Source organism: Sapajus apella, unplaced genomic scaffold (genome assembly GCF_009761245.1).
Source record: "Sapajus apella isolate SASKATOON/1434 unplaced genomic scaffold, GSC_monkey_1.0 scaffold97, whole genome shotgun sequence".
NCBI lineage: Eukaryota > Metazoa > Chordata > Mammalia > Primates > Cebidae > Sapajus > Sapajus apella.
In genome coordinates, this window is record NW_022437037.1 from 2,146,656 (window position 1) to 2,168,215 (window position 21,560).

General features: G+C 46.9%; 1 protein-coding gene across 2 annotated transcripts; it reads left to right on the forward strand.

Annotated features, from left to right (window-relative positions):
- The first annotated feature begins 707 nt into the window (after positions 1 to 707).
- Positions 708 to 21,412, forward strand: ZNF79 (zinc finger protein 79). 2 transcript variants are annotated; one of them, XM_032257307.1, is made up of 5 exons: positions 708 to 1,143; positions 4,416 to 4,504; positions 11,277 to 11,403; positions 12,113 to 12,208; positions 20,066 to 21,412. In XM_032257307.1, the coding sequence occupies exons 1-5, from the start codon at positions 1,128 to 1,130 to the stop codon at positions 21,232 to 21,234; spliced, it is 1,497 nt and encodes a 498-aa protein (XP_032113198.1). In that variant the 5' UTR covers positions 708 to 1,127; the 3' UTR covers positions 21,235 to 21,412. The 2 variants fall into 2 exon arrangements, with proteins under 2 accessions (XP_032113198.1, XP_032113199.1); XM_032257308.1 differs by having other exon boundaries at positions 709 to 1,250.
- The last annotated feature ends 148 nt before the right edge of the window (positions 21,413 to 21,560 follow it).

A 21,560-nucleotide genomic window follows, 5' to 3' on the forward strand; every position in this document is an offset into this window, starting at 1 on the left:
AGTCGACAGTTGGAAAATTGCTTGTGGAGTAATTTCCAACCAGCTCGAGGGAAGGCCCATTGAAACATCCACAGCCTACAGCAAGGAAGCCCTTAAGAGAGACAGCATTCAGGAACCTCCTCCCACTAAAATGCTGATCAAACGCTTCCCCTGAAATGACACAGCAGTTCGCGCCAGCCGACAGGTTTTTTTATACTTTGAGGGTTCCAGGCCACCCACCCACGGCTGCCCTGTTCAGACTGAGGCGCTTCTCATCTCCTTAGTCTTCCCAAACTTTAAGTACGGCTCAAGAGAACCGTGAAAGCCACCAGGGGTTGCCCTGAGTCGAAGGCCAAGGAGGAACAGGCATCCCGGGCGCAAGAAACCGCGGAGGGTAAACCAGGCGCCCAGCGCCCACAGAAAGTACGGCGCCTAGCGTACGCCCAATGTTCCCAGGACCCTTCGCGGCCAAGTCGCTTCCTCTCTCTTCCCGGGGCTCCTTATTGTTGGATTCTGGTGGACTTTAAAGAAGTGTGTAACAAAAAAAACACGATAGATAATAGATTCTGGGAGCAAGAACAGGCGGAAGCCTTTCTGGGAAGTAAAGTCCCTGAGCGTGTATGTATCACAAACCTAGGGGCAGGAATGAAAGACTGACCAGAAACACAGCCCTGCGGCGATTTATGGGCAATGGAGTCCGGTGAGGCCGCGGCGGGGCGTGTGCGCATGACCGGAAGTGGCGAGAATCAGGCGCCTCCCTCTGGCGCCGTAGCGGGACCTGGCGTTGGGCGGTATTTGATCCGCGGTTCCTGAGCTCGCGCGGGTTGCCTGTCGATTGTTGCCAGTTGCCAGCCGTTTTTCGGAAAGCCGGCAGCCGGCTTTTTCACCGGGTTCTGCTTGAGGCCGAGTCAAAGAGTGGCTGTGACTCGGGAGACGGAGTGGGACACCCGGCTGGGCAGGCCTGGTCCGAGCACCCACGACCCAGCACCGCAGGATGAGCCCGTGCTTCTGAGGCGAGAGGCTGGTGAGGAAGAAGTGTCCAGCCTGAGAGCCGTCAGAGCAGCCCTGGAAGACGGGTGGGGGCTGCCGTAGACAGACCCTGACGCGCAGAGAACTGCTGGGAGGCTGTGGCGCGAGGTGGGACTCAAATGCTGGAGGAAGGAGGTGAGGAGTGGTAGAGGGAGCGATCGTCAGGAGATCGGCCGCGGCTTCGTTTGTCCACGACTGCCGCTGTGAGAGCCGGATCAGAACTCTCTTCATCTCTTCTACAGGTGGTTGGAGACAGTCCTCTTTTCTTTCTTTGCCCGTGACACAGCCCCAGGAGATCCTGAGAACATGTGCCCCGACAGTCCTTTTTTTGAGTAAAGAATTCGGGGGTGTAAAAAGTTTGAGGACCTCAGGGCTGCGCGATTTCTGAGTATTGTACCACGTACCCCAGTCTGCTTGATGGACCAATGACAGTGGAGAGTAGGGAGAAGTGGGTTCCTGAGGACTCTGTCGCTTTTCTCCTTCTGGCCCTTCACGGAGCAGCCAGGGATGCCTGCAAGCCCAGGAAAGTTTGAGGGCAGGTCAGCCCAGTAGGATTGTGAAGTTGTGGAGGACAGGGGAATTTGCAGTTAGAAGGCACAGGTCCTTGTGAAAGCTGTGAGGTATCGGCCATGTCTCTTAACCTGTATTTCTCCATGGAAGAAAGGACAAAATAACGTTGCTTTGTTTACCTCAGAGAATTGTAATCATCAAATGAAATAACACTTTTGAAAGCACCCTGAATGTGGTACAGAACAAACGTGTAAGCAGGCAACCTCTGTAAACCTTACCACCAACGCCTGTGGTGTTCACCCTAGATCAACTATGTTTGGTCTGTTACTCTCCAAGTGCAGTTTTACATCCAGCATTTGGTGCTGTCCACAAGATAAAGAGGTCCTTATATTTGTTTTTTTGGTCTTTTTTTTTTTTTTTGGAGACGGAGTTTCGCTCTTTTTACCCAGGCTGGAGTGCAATGGCGCGATCTCTGCTCACTGCAACCTCCGCCCCCTGGGTTCAAGCAATTCTCCTGCCTCAGCCTCCTGAGTAGCTGGGATTACAGGCACGCGCCACCATGCCCAGCTAATTTTTTGTATTTTTAGTAGAGACGGGGTTTCACCCTGTTGACCAGGATGGTCTCGATCTCTTGACCTCGTGATCCACCCGCCTCGGCCTCCCAAAGTGCTGGGATTACAGGCGTGAGCCACCGCGCCCGGCTGTTTTTTTGCTTTATTTTGTTTTTGAGACAGAGTCTTGCTCTGTCACTCAGTCTGGAGTGCAGTGGTGCAATCTCCACTCACTGCAACCTCTGCCTCCCAGGTTCAAGCGATTCTTCTGCGTCACCCTCCTGAGTAACTGGGACTACAGGTGCCTGACATTACAGATGCCTGATATCCGGCTAATTTTTGTATTTTTAGTAGAGACAGGGTTCCACTATGTTGGCGAGACTGGTCTTAAACTCCTGACCTCAAGTGATCCACCCACTTCAGCCTCCCAAAGTGCTGGGATAACAGGCGTGAGCCACTGCACCTGGCCAAGAGGTCCTTATATTTGGTCTTGCAATTGAGTAGAGAGTGCAATTTCACATCCAGCATGTTGTGTTATCTTCCCCAGAGACCTGGGAAAACAGGTGGTCATTCATCCTCTCCATACTACGAAAGAGTGAAAATACGTGCTGTCAGGTTAGATGACTCAGTAGCAGAGGGTCTGTCCTAAGATCAGTATCTAGATCTATTTATTTATTTTATTCAGACATCCTTCACATATCGTAATACCCTTTTAAAGTGAACAATTCGGTGCTTTTTAGTATTTTCACAAAGTTGCACAACCATCACTATTTAATTCCAGAACATTTTCATTAACTGAAGAAACCCCATAGCCTTTAGCAGTCACTCACCAGTCCCCTATTTCTTTGCAAATCCCTGGCAACCACTCATCTACTTTCTGCCACTATGGATTTGCCTAGGATGTTTCAAATAAATGGACTTCTAACATATGACTTTTTTTTTTGTTTTTTGAGATGGAGTTTTGCTCTTGTTGCCCAGGATGGAGTGCAATGGCGCAATCTCGGCTCACTGCAACCTCCGCCTCCCGGGTTCAAGTGATTCTCCTGTCTCAGCCTCCCGAGTAGCTGGGATTACAGGTGCCCACCACTATGCCCCGCTAATTTTTATATTTTTAGTAGAAATGGGGTTTCACTGTGTTGCCCAGGCTGGTCTCGAACTCTTGGGCTCCCTAAGTTCTGTGATGCCCTCAGCCTCTTCCTCACTTTCTTGACAGGGTCTTTTGGAGCACAAAGTTTTTAATTTTGAAGAAATCCAACTTACCTATTTTTTCTTTTGCTGCTTGTGCTTTTGGTGTCATATCTAAGAAATCATTGCTGAATCCAGGCTCTCAAAAATGTATGGTTTTCTTCAAAGAGTTCTACTCTTTTTAAAATTTCTTTGGGATAGTGTCTCACTCTGTCAACCAGGCTGGAGTGCAGTGATGTGATCACAACTTGCTGCAGCCTCGACCTCCCTGGCTCAAGCGATCCTTCCACTTCAGCCCCCAAGTAGCTAGGACTTTGGCACACACTACCAAGCCTGGCTAAATTTTGTATTTTATTTTATTTTTTTTAAAGATGGGGTTTCACCATGTTGGTCAGGCTGGTCTTGAACTCCCAACCTCAGGTGATCCACCCTCCTTGGTCACCAAAGTGCTTGGACTACAGTCGTGAGCCACCACGCCTGGCCTAAATTTTGTATTTTTAATGGAGATGGGGTCTTGCCATGTTGCCCAGGATAGTCTCAAACTCCTGGGCTCAAGCAATCTGCCCACAGCAGCCTTCAAAGTGCTGGGATTACAGGCATGAGCCACCACACCTAGCCAAGAGTTTTACCTCTTAACTTTAGGTCTTTGATCTATTTTGAGTTAATTTTTAAATATGGTATGAAATGAGCCTCTGCGCCCAGCCTCTTCTTTTCATTTAAGCAAATGCCTTAAATTTGCAGAGCCACTTTTTCCAAAGAACTAAGTAATAGATAATCTTTTTAAACTATATACTTAGGCACTGGGCATTTGCAGACTGCTTTATTTGTATGTTCCTTTAATCTTCACGGCAACCTTACAAGGGATTATCATCCCCATTTTGTAGATGAGAAAAATGAGACTTAGAGAGGTTACATGATTTGCCCACTGCTGCTGAGTGGTAGATCATGGATATGTGAGAGTCTGTTAACCCTCTAATGCCTCCCTGCATCTGAGTGAGTTGATGGCATTTCTGAGGCAGGAGGGAATGGAGAAATGTACATCACACAGGTCTGCAGATTCAGCCCAGTGCCCTGGTAGCTGCTATGTTCTGTCTCTACAATGATAATTGGTGACTTCATAAACTGCTTTTATACCTTATTAGTTTTGTTCTCTTTCTCTAGTACTACCTTCCCCAGACCCTGCCCTTCCCCAAGAGGAAAACACAGGAGAGGAAGGAATGGCTGCTGGTCTCCTCACAGCTGGGCCCCGGGTAAGTTGCAGATTAACTTTGGGAGGCATCCTTCCCCCACCCCATCCCCCCCCAGGGTTGGCTTGCTTTTTGATGTTTTATTTATTTATTTATTTATTTATTGAGACTGAATCTCATTCTGTTGCGGTGCAGTGGCATGATCTAGGCTCACTGCAACCTCTACATCCTAGGTTCAAGCGATTCTCCTGCTTCAGCCTCCCTGGTAGCTGGGATTACAGGCACTACCACACCCAGCCAATTTTTTTGTGTTTTTAGTAGAGATGGGGTTTCACCATGTTGGGCAGGCTGGTCTCAAATTCCTAATCGCTCAAGTGATCTGCCCGCCTCTGTAAGTGCTGGGATTACAGGCGTGAGCCACCACGCCCAGGCTGTTTTTTTTTTTTTTTTTTTTTTTTTTTTTTTTTTTTTTCCCTGAGACAGGTCCTCAATCTGTCACCTAGGGTGCAGTGCAGTGGTACAATCACGACTCACTGCAGCCTCGACCTCCTGAGCTCAAGCAATCTCCCCACCTCAGCCTCCCAATAACTGGGACCACAGGCTCGTGCCACCATTCCCAGCTAATTTTTTAAGTTTTGTAGGGTCAGGGTTTGGGTCAGGGTTTTTCTGTGTTGCCCAGTCTGGTCTTGAACTCCTGGGCTCAAGCCATCCTCCAGCCTTGGCCTCCCAAAGTGCTAGCGTTAGAGTTGTGAGCCGTCCCACCCAATCATTGTAGGTTTTGTTTTGTTTTTACAAGTTTTCTGCAATGAACAAAGTAATTCATTTTCACTGGAAAATAGAGAAAACACAAAGAAAAAGTTAAAAATCACTCTTAATCCCACAAAAAAATAGCACCTAACATTTTGATTTGTGTCCTCTCAGTCATATTCTCTCTCTGTCTTGTTGTTGTTGTTGTTGTTGTTGTTGTTGTTGTTGGAGTCTTGCTCTGTCGCCCAGCCTGGAGTGCAGTGGTACAGTCTCAGCTCACTGCAACCTCTGCCTCCCGGGTTCAAGTGATTCTCCTGCCTCAGCCTCCTGAGTAGCTGGGATTACAGGTGCACCCTACCACAGTGCATCCTACCACACCTGGCCAATTTTTGCATTTTTGGTAGAGACGGGGTTTCGTCATGCCGGCCGGGGTGGTCTTGAACTCCTGACCTCAAGCGATCCACCCGCATCAGCCTCCCAAAGTGCTGGAATTACAGGGGTGAGCCACCGCGCCCAGCTCATGTTCTTTCTTTTCTATATTTTTCCCAAAGTGGATTTATTCTGCTCTGTAATGTTTTTGTTTCCACTTAGTAGAATTCAATGAACGTTCTCCCATTTCACTGCATATTCTACCAAATCATTTCTAACACATTCTTGTTTTTTTTTTCTTAAATAATTTCAGCTTACTATTTTAGATTCGGGGTAGGTGTGCAGGCTTGTTATATGGGCATATTGCGTGATGCTAGGGTTTGGGGTACAGATGATACCATCACTCAGGTAGGGAGCATAGCACCTCATAGGTAGTTTTCAGCTGATGCCGCCTTTTCTCTTTCCTGCCTCTAGTAGTCCCCAGTGGTTTTTGTTCCCATCTTCGTGTCCATATATACTCGGGGTTTAGCTGCCCTACTCATAAATGAGAACATGTGGTATTTGGTTTTCTACTCCTGCATTAATTCACTTAAGATAATGGACTACAGATGCATCCATGTCACTGCAAAGGACATGTCTTCATTTTTTATGGCTGCATCGTATTCTGCATGTATATCATATTCTATGTGTATATTTTCTTTACCTGGACCACCATTGACGGGCACCTGGGTTGATTCCATGTCTTTGCTGTTGTGAATAGCACTATGAGGAACATGCACGTGAATGTGTCTTTTTGGTAGAATGATTTATTTTCCTTTCAGTATTTACACTCAAATATTTATTTTCCTTTGAGCATTTATACCTGGGATTGCTGGGTCAAATGATAGCTCTGTTTTTAAGTTCTTTAGGAAATCTCCAGACTGCTTTTCCACAGTGACTGAACTAATTTAATTAACATTCCCATCCGAAGGTATAAGCTTTCCCTTTTCTCTGCAACCTCACTGGCATCTGTTAGTTTTTACTTTTTAATGTTAGCCATTCTGCCTGGTGTGAGAATATCTCATCATGGTTTTGATTTGCATTTCTCTGGTGATTAGTGATGATGAGTACTTTTTCATCTACTGGCCACTTGTATGTCTTAAGTGTGTCTGCTCATGTCTTTTGCCTGCTTTTTCATGTGATTGTTTTTTGCTTGTTGCTTTAAGTTCCTTATAGATTCTGGATATTAGACCTTTGTCAGATGCAAATTTTTGAATATCTTTTCCCATCCTGTCGGTTGTGTGTTTAGTCTGTTGATAGTTTCTCTCTTTTTTTTTTTTTTGAGAGTCTTTCTCTGTCACCCAGTCTGGAGTACAGTGGCATAATCTCAGCTCACTGCAACCTCTACCTCCCAGGCCCAAGTGAGTCTCATGCCTCAGCCTCCAGAGTAGCCAGGATTATAGGCATGCATCACCACACCCAGCTAATTTTTGTATTTTTAGTAGAAAGGGGGTTTTACCTTGTTGGCCAGGCTGCTCTTGAACTCCTAACCTCAGGTGACCCTCCCACCTGGGTCTTCCAAAGGATTGCAAACGTGAGCCACCACACCTGGCCCTAATAATTTCTTTTGTTGTACAGAAGCTCTTTAGTCAGGTCTCACTTGTCAGTTTGGGTTGCAGTTGCTTTTGAGGACTTAAACCAAGAATTCTTTGCCAGAGCCAAGGTCAAGAAGGGTTTTTCCTTGGTTTTCTCCTAAGGTTTTTATAATTTAAGGTTTTACATTTAAATCTTTAATCCATCTTGAGTTAATTTTTGTATATAGTGAAAGGTAGGGGCCCAATTTCACTCTTCTGCATATGGCTGGCCAGTTATCCCAGTACCATTTATTGAGTAGGGAGCCTTTTCCCCATTGCTTGTTCCTGTTGATTTCCTTGAAGATCAGGTGGTTATAGGTTTCTGGGTTCCCTTTTCTGGGTCTACGTGCCTGTTTTTGTACCAGTGCCATGCTGTCTAACACATTGTTTCTTTCATATAGTCCTATGATAGTAGGAACTGTCCTTTTTTCTTGACTAGGTAATTAGCTATTTCTTTTCTCCCTGCCTGCCCGCCCCCCCCCAAAAAAAAAAAAAAAAAAACCAAAAGATGGAGTTTTGCTCTTGTTATGGAGACTGGAGAACAATGTTGTGATCTAGGCTTACTGCAACCTCTGCCTCCCAGGTTCAAGCGATTTTCCTGCATCAACCTCCTGAGTAGCTGGGATTACAGGCATGTGCCAAGACACCCGGCCAGTTTTTTGTATTTTTAGTAGAGATGGGGTTTCTCCATGTTGGTGAGGGTGGTCTCGAACTCGTGACTCAGGTGATCCGCCTGCCTCGGCCTCCCAAAGTACTTGGATTACAGGTGTGAGCCACCATGCCCAACCTATTTTCATGTTTAAAGTTTGCTGTTGGGTTTCCTTGTCAGGAAAGAGCATTACTCTTTATTAATATATTTTTCTTTATTAATCTTTTGTTTCTGCTTTCCTCAGGTTTATTTTAAAATTCATTTTTTAACTTCTTGAGTTGAATCCTTAACTCACCTTCTTCCTTGCTTGTTTACATTGAAGGTTTTTGGCTGTCTATTTTATTTTGTTTAGATATTCCAAACTTATGATTTGGATTTCTTCGTCTGCCCATTTGGCTGGTCTTCATGAGGATTGAGTCATGTCTCTTGTCAGCACAAAATGCCAGCACAGTCTGATTGCAGGGCGTAGGGTTTGGTAGCTCTGTCAGCTCAACCTTATTAAATTGGTCTGTCTTCCATGTCTTTATTCTTTTTTGTGGTTTATACCCTTTGGGCTGTCAATGACTGAGTTATTTTAACATCTCTCAAAACCCTAATATTCTAAATTTCTCATTGTATTTCTTGCAGCTGTTTCTTTATTTTTTATTTTTATTATTTTTTATTATTTTTTTTTATTTTTATTGAGGCCAATACCCACAAAGTGACATTCCACCCCTGCTGGCCTGGCCTACCCAGCTGTTTTTTTATGTATTCTATATTTCTTTGCTCATGACATTTATATCTTTATAATGAATATTACTTTCTTGATTATTTTGAAGTTACACGAAGATTTTAAATATTTTTTAGTTTTTTATATTTTTAGTAGAGATGGGATTTCACCATGTTGGCCAGGCTGGTCTGGAACTCCTAACCTCAGGTGATCCTCCCACCTTAGCCTCCCAAAGTGCCAGGATTACAGGCGTGAGCCACCATGCCCAGGATAAATATTTCTTAGTTTTAAAAGGTGACCCTCAGGCTGGGTGTGGTGGCTCATGCCTGTAATCTTAGCACTTTGGGAGGCCGAGGTGGGTGGATCACCTAAGGTCAGGAGTTCAAGACAAGCCTGACCATCATGGTGAAACCCCATCTTTAGAAAAAAAAAATAGGTGACCCTCTTTGTTCCACTGAATGTACCTCTTGGTGTGATGAATGAATTGGAAGAGCAGGTAAAATCAGAGGCCCAGAGACTGGTTCCAATATGGAAATAGTTGCTGGTTTGCAAGGCAGTGGTAGAGGAGTGGAAATAAATGGGTGAATTCTCATGATAATAGAAGGAAGAGTCAATGGGGAAGCTACAGGAAAGGAGAGGATAATACCCAGGTTCTGGCTTGGCCAACTAGGTGAACGGAGGCCCCTCCCCGAACTGGGAACAGACAAGGAGCAGCAGGTGAAGATGGGTTTCTCTGTTGCATTTTGTTGAGTTTGAGTTCCTGTGGGACTTGGCCAGGAGATGATTTCTGCCTTAGGTTAATACTGTGTGTTAGCTCCTGATTCTTTTCTTCTCTTTCCGTCTGGCTACCCCTGCCCCCGAGTACCTAGCAGAGGATGTATTACATAGAGCAGGTGCCTCTGTGTTACATGAACGGCTTCAGCTGAACTGCGTGCCTTGCAGCTCCTGCCCAGAGTCTCCTAACTCCAGACCCATGTTTTCACCTGTGATAGAACATCTGCACCTGGATTTCCTATGGCCACCTGAAACTCTGTGGGCCCCAAAACAAACTCGTTACCTTACTAACAGACCCCTTCCCATGTTTCTTCTCTTTGTGATGACACTGTTACCTGTCTGGCCTTCCAAGCAGGAAACACCTTTGATTCATTCTCAGATCTTCTCTCAAAAAGTTCATTGCTGGCCTTGCCTCTAGTCCCTCTCCTCAAGCAGGATCCTCTCTCAGCTTGACACTGACACTGTTGGAGTTCTTTTGTTTTTTGAGACAAGAGTTTTGCTCTTTGTTGCCCAGGTTGGAGTATAGTGGTGCGATCTCGGCTCACTGCAACTTCTGCCTCCTGCATTCAGCCAGTTCTCCTGCCTCAGCCTCCCAAGTAGCTGGGATTACAAGTGCCCGCCACCACGCCTGGCTAATTTTTGTAGAGACAGGGTTTCACCGTGTTGGCCAGGCTGATCTCGAACTCCTGATCTCAGGTGATCCACTTGCCTCAGCCTCCCAAACTGCTGGGATTACTGGTGTGAGCCACTGCGCCTGGCCTGTTGGAATTCTTAAAACCACCTCTCCCCACCTCCATCTGAAGACACAGTGGTCTTCCAGCAGCTCCTGTTACCTGAGGGATAAAAGCACCATATTTATCAAGTGATTCAAGGCTTTTTACATTCTGACTTCAACAACCTTTCTGCCACTCTTCATCCCCTCACCCCAACTGCCTGCCATTTCCTAATCACGCCAGGACTGTCTTGCCTCCATGCCTCTGCTCATGGTGCCTCTCCTGCCTTGGATAGCTTTCTCTTGCTCCTTCCGGGAAACTTCTCCTTCAAGGCCAGCTCAGTAATTGCCTTCTCTCTGTGGTCCTCCCAGCTTGTCCTCCCTCCCTGCCTTTCTGTTCTCCTGGCAGCCAGTCTGTCTGTTTCTTTGACACGTGCTACATTTGATTGTATACATACCTGGCTCTCCTGCTGTACTGGGTGATATGTGAGTTCCCAAAAATATTTGTTAGATGTTCTGAAAACTCAGCTTTCACATTTCTTTGATAATTTGCACCTGATTCTTCACTATATCAACTCATTCTAATTTTGCTCTTTATTATCTCTTCAAGTCCCAAGCACCCATTAATTTTTGCCCAGTTGCTACACAGACACACACATACTCTCACACACTCACACTCACACTTACACACTGTTTCTCTCTATATATACATAAAGTCTACCAGGATTATAAATGTGTGAAGACAAGAGACAGGGGTGTGTGTGTGTGTGTGTGTGTGTGAGAATTATCATAGTATTAGGCACTTCAATGCTAATGATAAATAAGTGCTTTTCTGGTTTTTTTTTGAGACAGAGCCTCGGTGTGTGGCACAGGCTGGAGTGCACTCAGCTCACTGCAATCTCTGCCTCCTGGGTTCAAGCAATTCTCCTGCCTCAGCCTCTCAAGTAGCTGGGATTACAGGTGTGCACTACCACACCCGGCTAATTTTTGTATTTTTAGTAGAGACAGGGTTTTGCCATGTTGGCCAGGCTGGTTTCAAACTCCTGGCCTCAAGTGATCTGCCTGCCTCGCCTCCTGGCCTCCCAAGGTGCCGGGATTACAGGCATGAGCCACTACACCCAGCCATTTTCTTCAGCTACCCAGAGACCTGAATCTTTTCAAAGACTCTTTTCCAGCTCCCCCAAAACTGCCAACATCAAGCACCCCGTCACCTCTACCCTAGATCCTGAGGCCACTGGCAAAATGAAATCTTGTTTTTTCAGGGATCCACATCCTTTAGCAGTGTGACAGCAGCTTTTGCACAGGAAGGGTGGAGGTGCCTCGTGTCTACTCCAAGGGACAGGTTCAAGGAGGGGATACCAGAAAAGTCCAGGAACCTTGTCCTACTAGGTAAGGAAACTGTTTTTTGTTTTTTTGTTTTAAGATTTAGAACCACTTAATTCTGAAAATCTGTGGCATGGCACTTGCTTTTCAGTATGTGGGGGTCTCTGATGGCGTGATGGACCAGAGGGATGGTGTTTATTCCTCTTATTCTCTTGTGGAAGGTCTCTGCATGCCCACTTGGCAAATAGGCAGCTTCCCTTTGCTTCCTCCAAGGCTGTACCTCCCCATTCTCTCATTCCCAGGAGGGGTGGGGTAACCCTCAGGTCATTTCCTCTATGTTCAGTTAAGTTTCCATCTTCCTAAATTGGGAACTTTCTGAGATTAGCTTAGCTCCCTGGCTTGAGCCCTCCTTCAGGCTGTTTCCTAGCTCCTTCCAGAAATGTTGTACATAACCTTGGCATGGCCTGGTGAGGTGGCTCACACCTGTAATCCGAGCATTTTGGGAGGTCAATGTAGAACAGTCAGCTGAGACCAGCCTGAGGAACATAGTGAGACCCTGTCTCTAAAATTAAAAAGATGTTTAAAAAGACCTTTACACTGTGTCTCTTACTTCTGCTGTAGTCCCTGGTGCATGTACCAAGTAAGTGCTCAATAAGTATTTGTTTGCTGAATGAAATGAGAACAATCCGACTGGCCTGCTTGCTCTCCCCTAAGTTCTGGGTGGCTGTTCATACTTATTCACAATTTCTAAAGCCTGTTTTTTTCTGTCGAATAGGACTTCCAGTTTCCCAGCCTGGCATGAACTCCCAGTTGGAACTAAGGGAAGGCGCATGGATTCTGGAGGGCAAAGACCTGCGAAATCCCTCTCCAAGTAAGTGAGCAAGCATTAGCCAGCGGGAGTCTTGGGAGCAAAAGTGCCTTGAAATCACAAGAGTGCCTTTGATTATCGTTAACAACTGTGAGGTAGGCGCTATTACCTCCATTCTATAGATGAGGAAATGAAGCGAGAGAGGCTGACTCACTGATTTAAAGCTGAGATTTGAAGTAAGCTCTGTCTGCCTCTAAAACTCACTCTTCCTCACCTCATCTTTACAGAGGTCCCCAGGGCCAAGAGGTGTTTGGGGGCGCTGTGATATTACTGGCCTCTGAAAGAGTATCCTTCCTTATTGGTGGGGATCAAGTCATCTTTGTTGGCCTGGCACATTCCCTGCTTGGGGTCTACCTCATCAAGGATCCTTTACTCATGCCACTGGCTGTCACGGCTCCTGCTGCCACCCCATCTACCCCTTAATTCATTCTGTTCCTCCTTTCTCACTGCATGGCAGTGCCAGAATTTTCCAAAGGGCTGATACTAAGAAACTCATGGAAAATGGAAGGAAGGGAGACCGTAGTTTCCACTGCATCTCTCTTACTGCCCATCTACAGCTGCTAACCTTTCTCAGCCTCTGCCCCAGTGTGACCTCTGGCAGGGCCTCAGCAGCTTTTCCCTGGGGACCCAGTCACTTTTGATGTTTGAGATGTAAGTCATCAAAGGTACAAATGAATTAAGCCACTTTGAGGTGACAACATTTGACCTGTTTCTAAAGATGCAGCCTGTCTATGTGTTGCTTTATTTCTTTAGTTATAAGTTATTGCTGCTGATAGGGCAATGGGCACAAAGCCCCTGGAGCATCCTTTGCATGGTTCCCTGGAGCTGCCTCTCCTCCTTCCCGTCTTGCCATCCTCTAAACAGCCTGTTGCTCGTGGCTGCCCGGCACCACTCATGCTTGTGGAAGCTGCCTGTGGCAGGGAGCGTCCCTGGCCCTGCTGCTTCATCCTCCCAAGGCCCCTGCTGCCTTGATGTTTCTATGCTCTATACAGTCTTTCCGTCCTCTGTGGAGCTTCAGAAATTGAGAGCAGTGTTTAGTGGTGAGGGGAACAACTGCATTTTCTGGGAAGAGTGTTCATCATTGTCTCAGAGGGATTCAAGAGCCTGAAAAGGTCAGTGTGTGAGTTTTCTTGGGCTCTCATAAGAAATAACCACAAACTGGGTGAACTAAAGACAACAGCGGTTGATGCAGTCACGGTTCCGGAGGCCAGGGGCCTGAAACCACGGTGTCAGCAGGGCCGACTCCCTCCGCAGGCTCTGGGGAGTGTCCTCCCTTGCTTCTTTTTAGTTTCTGGTGGTTGCCATCAATCTTCAGTGTTCGTTGGCTTATAGCTGTATCACTCCAGTCTCGCCCCTATCATCACGTGACATTCTCTGTGTCCAGATTTCTTTCTTTTGAGGGTATTAAAATACCTGAGTCCAGTTTGGTCTCATTTTAGCTTGTGATTACATCCACAAAGACCTTATTTCCAAGCATGGACACGTTCTGTACTTTGAGGTGGACATGATGTGGGAGCACCGTTCACCCTAGTACAGTGGCCCCAAAGGTTAAAATCACCACATCATAGAAACAGGAGTTGGAAAGGGTTATTTCCAGCAAGGGGGTGCTCAGAGGCATCAGTGTAGGGCAGTAGAAGCTCCGGGTGTGCATGCGCCTGAGTGGAGAACCAGAGCCTCTGCTCTTGCACAGCAGTTGTCGGCACAGGAGACTTCTGTGAGCAGAGAGGGCTAAGTTTTTCCCCACACACCAAGCAAACAATTAATTTTGTAGCAGACACCATCTACCTGGGGATAGCATCAGATCCCACAGGTTGAGGGCTCAGTCCCACAAGGCGCCCCCTGCTCTTTCCCACCAGTCGCAAGTCCAGGCCTCCAGAACTTTTGACCGACTGGCTTCAGATTGGGGTTCCCATGACTCCTCTTTGGATTACATTAATTTGTTAGAGAAATTACACAGAACTTGGGGAAGCACTTATTTTAGGAAGGATGAAGATGAAGAGCTGCATGGGATGAGTTGTGGGGAAGGTGCAGCAAGCTTTCATGGCTTCCCTGGACAGCCACCCTGCAGGAGCCTCCATGTGTTCAGCCCTCTGGAAGCTCTCCAAAGCCTGTACGCCTGGGCCTCTTATTTGTCAGAGAGGCATGACTGAAGCAGGGGCAGCATGTTGAAATGAGATTGGACAGAAAGGGCCTGACTGAACACGAGTAGACTGAGTGGGGACACCCAGCAGGGCCTGTCTGTGCAGATTCTCCTTGGCATCTGCACAGCATTCCTTCCTTCAGGGTGTGGGGCAGGATCTTTTCTGGAATAAGGGTCATATGGGCTACACTCAGATTAGAGTCCTACCTTGGGCAGGTGAAAGAAGGGCAGGGGGAGGTCAGGGAGAGATTCTGTTTTCTGAGGCCTAAAGTGCTCTAACATTTTAACAAAAGACTGTAGCAGTGACTGTGCACAGTGGCTCATGCCTGTAATCTCAGCACTTTGGGAGGCTGAGTCAGGCAGATCACCTGAGGTCAGGAGTTCAAGACCAGTCTGGCCAATATAGGGAAAACCCATCTCTACTAAAAATACAAAATTCGCAGGGCATGGTGGCACGCGCCTGTAGTCCCAGATACTCGGGAGGCTGAGGCATGAGAATTGCTTGAACCCAGGAGGCAGAGGCTGCCGTGAGCCAAGACTGTGCCACTGCACTCCAGCCTGGGTGACTAAGTAAGACTCTGTCTCAAAAAAAAAAAAAAAGAAAAAGAAAAAAAAGACTGTAGCAATGACTATGGGAGTTATGAGCGAGGAACTGTGGGTGAAATGCACACACCTGTATACATGTATATCTCATGTCCTGGTGAGTATGAAAAACACATGCTTACAATCCCTGCTTGCTATGCATTAGTTACATGGATTCTAGGCACACCACTGAACTATGTAGTCATGTTTCCATATATGAAAAATGTAGATGATAAAATCTTATTTTGCCAATTAACATATGTATGAAAAAAGTTGTCAACTGTAGAGTTACATAAGCTATACAATAGTAAACAGAAGTGGTTGGGGGCAAGTTTCCACTCTGGCTATTCGAGGAGCTCAACATGGTCTGTTGGCCTCTGCCCTGACTCACAGTGTGTCTTGGCATCACTGTGCCTCTGAGGGCTTGGTTTGGGCCCCATGTTATTCTACCCTACCCCTCCCAAGTGATAGACCCAGGAGTTTAAAGTGCCATTCTCCCTGCTGCATGCTTTAGGGACTTCTGTAGTGGGTGTTAATGTTTTCCCAGACCCTGCTGGCCAGTACTACTCATTCTGATTCATCGAATTATTCATCAATCAGCAAGTGTGCATTAAGCATTTGGTGCGTGCCTGGCATCATTTTAGCTGCCATTGGTAAAATGTATCCCCTTTGTTGAGTGGGGATGAGGACAGACACAGTCTCTGCTTACGTCTTAGTGAAGAACGTGAACTGAGCAAACAATAACTAATCCACTTTTTATGGTGATGAGTTGCATGAAGAAAATAAAGCATTGCAAGGGATTAGTGACTGGGGTACGAGGCTGAGTTGGGAATAGAAGGGGAGGGAGCTGTTTGAGAGCAAATGAAGAGGAAGGACTCTTTGGAGGTGACATGGGAGCCGAGAGTTGAAGGAAGAGGATAAGCAGCTGTGTGGAGACCTGGGAGAGGAACATTCTGGACCACAGCATATGTTGAAGCCTTGATGTGGGAATGAGCTTGCTTGTTTAAGGATTGGAAGACCTGTGTGGCCAGAGCTTAGTAAATGTGAGGATGAGTGGTATGCGGGGGCACTGGAGCCATGCTAAGGCATTTGGGTTTTAGTCACCTAGGAAGATAAGCCATTAGAGGGTTTGGACGCAGGGAAGTGATGAGATTTAAAGAATTCAACATTTGGCAAGTGACACTGGCGAAAAAAATTAAAAAGAATTCAGCACATGGGCCGGGCGCAGCAGCTCATGCCTGTAATCCCAGCACTTTGGGAGGTCCAGACGGGTGGATCACAAGGTCAAGAGTTCGAGACCATCCTGGCTAACATGGTGAAACCCCATCTCAACTAAAAAATTAGCCAGGTGTGATGGCGCACACCTGTATCCTAGCTACTCAGGAGGCTGAGACAGGAGAATTGCTTAAAACTGGGAGGCAGAGGTTGCAGTGAGCCGAGATTGTGCCATTGCACTCCAGCCTGGGCAACAGAGCAAGACTCTGACTCAAAATAATAATAATCATTTAGCGTATGTGTGAAGAATGGCCATTCAGGGTCAGGCATAGGAGCGGGGAGGTCATTAGGAGGAGGCTCTTGCAGACATGGGAATGTGAGGTGATAGTGGCCTGTAAGAGCAGGGGATAGGACATACTTTGCTGTTAAAGCCAACAGGACTTGCTGGTGGATTGGATGTGAGAGGTAGGGGCAGGAGGCATTAAGGATGACCCTAGGTTCTGGCCTGAACAGTTGGGTAAGCAGGAAGATTAACAAAGGCACTGGGTTGAAAGGGAGATGAGTAGCTCTGTTTGGGGTATGTTGGGCCTGAGATGTCATCAGACAGTCTTCTAGTGGAGCCAGCACTCAAGAGAGGTGAGCTGAGGGACTGGCCATTTGTGAGCATCACGTGGTCCCCTTTTCCCCATGGCTTCTTTTCTTGTCACTCTTCCTCTTCTTTTGATTGTTTTTACTCCAGTAGATGGTCTGTGATGGTGAAACCCCGTCTTTACCAAAAATACAAAAATTAGCCAGGCATGGTGGTACGCGCCTATAATCCCAGCTACTCAGGAGGTTGAGGCAGGAGAATCGCTTGAACTCGGGAGGCATAGGTTGCAGTGAGCTGAGATCACGCCACTGTATTCCAGCCTGGGTGACAGAGTGAGACTCCATCCCAAAAGAAAAGAAAAAAGCTGTCAAACCCATAGATGATGGGATTCCAAGTTACAGAGAGACGCTCTCAGCCTGCAGTGGGGGCCACTGTGCTCTTGGTTGACTGGAGGCATTGGTGTGCACTCGCAGTTTAAGGGAAGCCTACTTAATGTTTTAGCATGGTTTATAAGGAGAAGGTCCAGAATAACAAGAACCACGCAGCTAACACTTACTGCACCTCAACTACGCTTCTGGGTCCTTTATGTGTCTTAACTCATTTAATCCTCCCAGTAATTCTGTGAGGACACTGCTTTCACAGATGATAAATCCAAGACTTCATAAGATTACATTAATTTGCCCAAAGTCACAGAGCAAGTAAGAGGTGGAGCCCAGATTTGAAGCCAGGCAGTCTGGGTGAAGACTGTATATAGAAATTCAACAAAAGGGTCGGGCGTGGTAGCTCATGCCTGTAATCCCAGCACTTTGGGAGGCCGAGGTGGGTTGATCACCTGAGGTCAGTTCGAGACCAGCCTGAACAACATAGTGAAACCCTATCTCTACTGAAAATACAGAATTAGCTAGGCATGGTGGCACATGCTTGTAATCCCAGCTACTTGGGAAGCTGAGGCAGGAGAATCACTTGAACCCTGGAGGTGGATGTTGCAGTGAGCCAAGATCGCACCATTGCACTCCAGCCTGGGCAACAAGAGTAAAGCTCCGTCTCAGGCCAGGCATCGTGGCTCACACCTGTAATCCCAGCACTTTGGGAGGCCAAGGTGGGTGGATCACCTGAGGTCAGGAGTTCAAGACCAGCCTGGCCAACATGCTGAATACCAAAACTACAAAAATTAGCCAGGCGTGGTGGGGGACACCTGTAATCTCAGCTACTCAGGAGGCTGAAGCAGAATTGCTTGAACCTAGGAGGCGGAGGTTGCAGTGAGCTGAGATTGCACTACTGCACTCCAGCCTGGGCAACAAGAGTAAGACTCTGTCTCAAAAAAAAAAAAAAAAAAAAAAGCAAAGCTCCATCTCAAAAAAAAAAAAATTCAAGGAAAGGACACCTAGAACTAGTCCTGCTCCTCTCTCCTCTGAGAAAGAAGGTAGAAAAGGGGAAGAATCTTTTCAGAAAAATGGGCTTTTATGGAAAGAAGCATAGCTCTCCCTAAAACTCTACTCCCTCGCTGCAGGCCCCTGTGTGGGAGACAGGGAAGTCTGGGACCTATGATTTACCTAATTTTAACACATTCCAAGTATTATACAGTCATATGCTGCTTAATGACAGAAATATGTTCTGAGAAATGCATCACTGGGCGATTTCATTGTCATGCTAATATCATAGAGTACTTACATAAACCTAAATAGTGAGCCTCCTATTCACCTAGGCCATATGGAATAGCCTGTTGCTCCCAGGCTACAAACCTCTACAGCATGGTACTGTACTGAATAGTACAGGCAGTTGTAATGGTATTTGTATACATAGAAAAGGTGCAGTAAAGATACAGTATAAAAGATAAAAGATGGTACACCTGTATAGGGCACTTAGCTTGCGTGGAGCTTGCAGGACTCCGGGTGAGTGAGTGGTGAGTGGATGTGAAGGCCTACGCCATCGCTGGACATAAAGTAGACTTTAGAAACATTGTGTACTTAGGCTACACTAAGTTTACTTTACGTATTTTTCTTTGGGAGGCTGAGGTGGATGGGTTGCTTGAGCCCAGGAGTTTAAGACCAGCCCAGGCAACTTGACAAAGCCCTATTTCAACAAAAAATACAAAAATTAGCTGGATGTGGTAGCACAGGCCTATAGTCCCAGCTGCTCAGAGGCTGAGGTGGGAGGATCACTTGAGCCCAGGAGGTTGAGGCTGCAGTGAGCCGTGATCATGCGAGATCCTGTCTCAAAATGTGTGTGGTATGTGTGTGTAGTACTATTTTTTACTTTTTAAACTCTTGTTAAAAACTAAGAAACAGGCTGGGTGCAGTGGCTCATGCCTGTAATCCCAGCACTTTGGGAGGCTGAGGCAGGTGGATCATGAGGTCAGGAGTTCGAGACCAGACTAGCCAACATGGTGAAACCCTGTCACTACTAAAAATACAAAAATGAGCTGAGCATGGTGGCGAGCGCCTGTAATCCCAGCTACTCAGGAGGTGAGGCAGGAGAATTGCTTGAACCCGGGAGGCAGAGATTGTTTTGAGCCGAGATCGCACCACTGCACTCCAGCCTGGGGGACAGAGCGAGACTCCGTCTAAAAAAAACTAAGAAACACACACATTAGCCTAGACATGACAGGATTGTGAATATCACTATCTTCCACCCCCACATCTTGTCCCACTGGCAGATCTTCAGGGGTAACAACAAGCATGGAGCTGTCATCTCTAAGATAACAATGCCTTCTGGAAAACCTCCTGAAGGACTTGCCTGAGGCTATTTTACAGATAACTTTTTTTTTTTAGTAGGCGTACAGTGTAAAATAACTACTAAAAGCACAGTATAGGCTGGTGTGGTGGCTCACACTTATAATCCCCAGTATGTTGGGAGGCTGAGGTGAGAGGGTCGCTTGAGCTCTGGAGTTCAAGACCAGCCTGGCCAATGTGGGGAGACCTGTCTCTCCAAAATATCAGAATTACCCAGGCATGGTGGTGTGCTCCTGTAGTCCCAGCTATTCAGGAGGCTGAGGGGAGGATCACTTGAGCACAGGAGGTTGAGGCTGCAGTGAGCCGTGGCTGCACCCCACCTTCCAGTCTGAGTGTGTCCCTTTCTCAATTGAAAGAAAAAAATTAAGTATAGTAAATACATAAGCTGGTAACATAATTTATTAAGTATTAGTACAGTGCATAATCTTATGTGCTGTACTTTCATATGACTGGCAGCGCAGTAGATTTGTTTACACCAGCGTCACCACAAACATTAGTAACATGTTGCACTGCATTACAATGACTTGGAAGTCACTAGGTAATAGGCGCCATTACACTCCCTTCCACCAAGGGAATACAATGGCTTTTTAATTTCTTTTCAGACTGGAAGGTTGTATCTGAATCGCCACCAGAACAAGCCCTTTCTGAAGAATCATTCCAACACCCAGGTGTAGAGATGCCCCCTGAGGATTCAGACCACAGGACCAGTGAACATGAGAAGAGCTTCAACTTGAGACCAGTCCTCTCTCCACAGCAGAGAGTGCCTGTGGAGGCGAGACCTCGCAAATGTGAGGCACATACCAAGAGCTTCAAGAACTCGGAAATACTGAAACCTCTCAGAGCAAAACCATATGCATGTAATGAGTGTGGCAAAGCCTTCAGTTACTGTTCTTCCCTTTCTCAGCACCAGAAGAGCCACACTGGAGAGAAGCCCTATGAGTGCAGTGAGTGCGGGAAGGCCTTCAGCCAGAGCTCCTCTCTCATTCAGCACCAGAGGATTCACACTGGAGAGAAACCTTACAAGTGCGGTGAATGTGGAAGAGCCTTCAGCCAGAACGCCAACCTCACCAAGCACCAGCGAACCCACACCGGAGAAAAGCCCTACAGATGCAGGGAGTGTGAGAAAGCCTTCAGTGACTGCTCAGCTCTTGTTCAACATCAGCGGATTCATACTGGAGAGAAGCCCTACGAATGCAGTGACTGCGGGAAGGCCTTCCGTCACAGCGCGAACCTCACGAACCACCAGAGGACTCACACCGGGGAGAAGCCCTACAAGTGCAGCGAGTGTGGGAAGGCCTTCAGTTACTGTGCAGCCTTTATTCAGCACCAGCGAATTCACACCGGGGAGAAGCCCTATAGATGTGCCGCGTGTGGGAAGGCCTTCAGCCAGAGTGCAAACCTCACCAACCACCAGAGGACTCACACTGGGGAGAAGCCGTACAAGTGCAGCGAGTGTGGGAAAGCCTTCAGCCAGAGCACGAATCTTATAATCCACCAAAAGACCCACACCGGCGAGAAGCCATATAAATGTAATGAATGCGGGAAATTCTTCAGTGAGAGCTCAGCCCTTATTCGACATCACATAATCCACACTGGAGAAAAACCTTATGAGTGCAACGAGTGTGGTAAAGCGTTTAACCAGAGCTCATCCCTCAGTCAGCATCAGAGAATCCACACAGGCGTGAAACCCTACAAATGCAGCAAGTGTGGGAAGGCCTTCAGATGCAGCTCTGCCTTCATTAGACATCAGAGACTCCACACCGGAGAGTAACCAGGAACACGGTGGAAGTGGAGAGAGCCCCAGAAATGCCTACTCAGGACTAAGGACAATGGGTGAGGACCCTGAGAAATGCTAAAGGCATGAAAGCATCTGAGGACATCTAGAGTCTGTAGCCCAGAGCCACATGCAGAAACACCTTCAATAAATAGCCACAATTTCATATGCTGCATGTGGATGCTCAGGAGCTCTCCTTCCTTCTCTAAGCATCAAAGGATCCAGGGCTCCCTCCATTCCAGTGTACGTTTGCCTTTATTAAGACAGTGGGCCAAGCACTTTATTTGGTAAGCACTCTAGAAACCTGAGTTTATTTGGAGTAA

Bases quoted from the DNA above. Each gene is read 5' to 3' on its own strand.
- ZNF79 (XM_032257307.1), top strand. The intron at 4,505-11,276 runs GTAAGTTGCAGA...TTGTTTTTTCAG, and splicing joins TCCTCACAGCTGGGCCCCGG to GGATCCACATCCTTTAGCAG. The intron at 11,404-12,112 runs GTAAGGAAACTG...TCTGTCGAATAG, and splicing joins CAGGAACCTTGTCCTACTAG to GACTTCCAGTTTCCCAGCCT.